The sequence below is a fragment of the Monoraphidium neglectum genome, assembly GCF_000611645.1.
Source record: "Monoraphidium neglectum strain SAG 48.87 unplaced genomic scaffold scaffold03544, whole genome shotgun sequence".
Classification (NCBI taxonomy): Eukaryota; Viridiplantae; Chlorophyta; class Chlorophyceae; order Sphaeropleales; family Selenastraceae; genus Monoraphidium; species Monoraphidium neglectum.
The window spans coordinates 2,371-5,547 of NW_014010085.1; the positions used below are offsets into that span (position 1 = coordinate 2,371).

Here is a 3,177-nt window from a genome sequence, read left to right on the forward strand (position 1 = left end):
GAGCAGCAGCGCGCAGCGTGCTGGCGGATGTGCGTGCATGAGTGCACAGCAAACAGAAGGCCCGCTGTCGAAACAAATGTGCTGGAAGTCACACCTGGCGCTCCAGCAGCCGCAGCAGCCGCAGCAGCCGCAGCAGCCGCAGCAGCCGCAGCAGCCGCAGCAGGACACACACACACACACACACACACACACACACACACACACACACATACACACCAGCCTCTCTCCCCACCTTGAGCACCAGCACCAGCGGCGCCAGCGGCGGGTAAGCCGCGATCTGCTGCGTCACGTACCGCGCCGCCGCCGGCCCCGACTCATCGCCCAGGCTGACGTCAGCGACGACAGACCCCGACTGGTACCCCGTCTGCAGCTTGATGATCGGGATGCGCGCGGTGCGGATTATGACCAGCGACCGGACGTCGACGCGGCGGCTGCGGCGGAGCTGCGGGCGTGAAGGGGTTCAAGTGCGGAAGCGGGCGAGTTATGTGAGTGGGAGTCCGCGTGTGACACAGTGCCTGTTCGCGGCGGCAGCAGCAGCAGCAGCCGCAGCAGCCGCAGCAGCAGCAGCCGCAGCAGCAGCAGCAGCAGCAGCAGCAGCAGCAGCCGCAGCAGCAGCAGCCGCAGCCGCAAGCCTTCAAGCCGCCGCCGTGACCGCGGCCGCAGCCGCCGTGCAGCAACACCCGGCCCGGCGTCGCCCGCTGCGCCAGCGTGCGTGCCCAGCCCACCTCCTTCGCCACCCTGTCCAAGATCTTGATGACAAACCGCTTGTCCGCCTGGCCAAAGCCTCCCGTCAACCGCGACGGCGTCACCAGGCCGCTGACGACAATGTCCACGTCGCTTCATCCAGCAAGATGTTCAACCACACCCCGATTGGGGAAAGGGTGTAGGCGGGAGCGAGGGGGCAATCGGAGACCGCACTGCCTGCGCACGACTGGCATGCTGCGACAGCGCTAGCATCATTGCTGGTATGCTTCCATCCTCTGATTCACACCCTCCCCTGTCAAGCGCACCCCTGCACACGCATGCGCCGCTGCCCTGTGCTGCATGTGCAGCCACTGCTGCAAGGCAGCCCAAAGAACCGTCTTTCAGACCAGATCAGATCTCATCTCATCTCATCTGAGCCGATCTGATCTGATCCGCGCACCTGTTCCACGTTGACAGGCCGCTGACGAAGCTGCCAAAGGGCTGCACCTTGACGCGAGCCCCGTCTGGCAGCTGCATCCCCTCCAGGCCCTTCCTGGTGGACGCCTTGACGCTGCAGAGTCCAAGGGGGATGCGTGGGTGCGCGCCCGGCGCGTATATCAGTCAGGGATGGGCATGGTGCAACCATGGGTCGCCTGGTTGTTTTTGCCAAGCCACGCGCTTGGACCCATCTGCAGTACACTAAGCAGTACAGCTAATATTGCATAGCATGCAGCAGCGGAAGGCATGCCGCCCCTCGCTGCGCAGGGGGTACTGCGCGCGCGGCTGCGCGGCCGTCGCGAAAGCAGCACTCACGCCTCCACAATCCGCTGCTTGGCCGCGCGCTCCTCTTGCGTGGGCACCACCCTGCGGCAAAACTCCTCGATGTTATGGTGGAGCGGAGAGTAGCGCGGCTCCCTGCGCGCCGCCGCCTTGCCCTGCTGCGTCGCCGCGGCCGCGGCTGCGGCCGCGTCGCCGCCGGCGCCAGCAGCCGGCTGCTGCTGCTGCGCCACCTGCTGCTGCTGCGGCTGCTGCTGCTGATCTTGCTGTTGCTGCTGCTGCTGCCCATTTGGGGCCTCCTCCTGATCCTGCTGCGGAAGATACCCGGCTTCAGCTGTGCTGACCTCCGGCGTCGCCGCCATTGCGATGCCCCTGCGGCCGCCGCGGCACAGCGGGTCCCAAAGCTGGGCATGCTGCTGCTTCCGGCGTTGGCAAAGGAGTGCGCCCTGCCAGGATATCTGCTGCGGACAGGCGGGCCCGTGCGCTGACAAGGATGCGCTGCATGCTGCCGCGACGGCTGCCGCCGCGGCCGACCGAGGCAGGAAGCGGGCGTGGTGGCGCGCGAGCAGGGCCGCCGGCCAGAGCGCGCGCCGCATGCCGCCGACGTCTGGTGCGCTGGCAGCGCCGCCTGCCACGCGCCCTCGCGGTTCCCGCCCCTGCTGGTTCAAGTCGTGCAGCCTGCACACATGCGCCATCGACGTGCCCGCCGCCACTGCTGGCCCCGCGCGGCTGAAGCGGGTCAGCAGCACACCGGCGGCCGTGATGGTCACAATCGTGGCTGAACCAATGAGCAACCCTATCACCACTGGCTCGCCGTGCCACGGGGCAGACGAGCCCTGGCCTCAAGCGTGGTGGGCCAAAGGGGGCTGCGCGGCGCAGCTTATACTCAGGTGGCGTACACGACGATGTACACGCAATCTTGCAAGGCTCCTGCGCCATGCCTGGTGATGCCGAGTGAATTCGATGCGGTGACCCGCTACAAATCACTGCGCCTTGCAGTACATGCATCCTTGCAAGCATCAGAGCGCATATCGGGGCTCTTTGTACAGAGCTCTTCAAGCAGCAGCAGTCACCCTTGCAGATCATGCAACACCCCCTCAACGTTGAACACATCGCGACTGGCCGCAGACGAGCCTCGAGCCTGCGCACTGAGATTATGATAATGTAATACAGAGTTACTAGGCATCCGAATTGCAACTGCTGCCCACCTGTGCCACGGCGGCAACATGCAGCAGCGCATCAGCGCGAGCTGAGGCGCTCTACGGTCAAACCTGCTGTGCCCCGCGAGCATGAGAAGGCGCACGAGGGCGGGCGGCGACCCCGCCAGCGGCGAACGGCAGCAGCCCCACAGCATTGCGTCACTGCTGCAGGGCGCGACATTCCTCGGCAGCGATGAGGGGCGCGCGCTGCTGCGTGGGCTTGGCGTCGACCCGCAGAGTGCCGCGGCGTGGCACAAGCCGGCAGGTGCCTACTAGATCTGCTGGTGGTGTGGGGTAAGATCACACTGCCTGGCCGTGCAGCTGCAATGTCACCTCTCCATGTACTTGGTATTGTAACATACACAACATGCCCTGGCCCCAAACCCCAGCAGTGCACATGCACACCCCATGAACTTGCGCAGATACTGGCAGCCAGCCAGGCCGGCAGGACGACAACAGCTGGGAGCACGAAGCACCCATGCATGGAAAGCTGCCGAGGTCAGGGCAGTGGCGCGCC

At 65.8% G+C, this 3,177-nt stretch overlaps 2 protein-coding genes across 2 annotated transcripts in view; one reads left to right on the top strand and one right to left on the bottom strand.

Annotated features, from left to right (window-relative positions):
- Positions 1 to 2,156, bottom strand: part of MNEG_12964 (poly(a) polymerase) — a gene marked incomplete at both ends in the record, with an annotated part of 4,518 nt that extends 2,362 nt beyond the window's left edge. Inside the window, 4 exons of the mRNA XM_014038563.1 lie at positions 233 to 442; positions 726 to 837; positions 1,145 to 1,255; positions 1,498 to 2,156. Coding sequence (XP_013894017.1) covers positions 233 to 442; positions 726 to 837; positions 1,145 to 1,255; positions 1,498 to 2,156 — 1,092 coding nt within the window. The remainder of the gene's footprint in view (positions 1 to 232; positions 443 to 725; positions 838 to 1,144; positions 1,256 to 1,497) is intronic.
- A 594-nt stretch (positions 2,157 to 2,750) lies between these two features.
- On the top strand, positions 2,751 to 2,925 carry MNEG_12965 (hypothetical protein; the record flags this gene model as incomplete). Its single annotated transcript, XM_014038564.1, has 1 exon — positions 2,751 to 2,925. A coding segment is annotated over one exon (175 nt), but the record flags the coding sequence as incomplete, so codon positions are not given.
- Between the last annotated feature and the right edge of the window lie 252 nt (positions 2,926 to 3,177).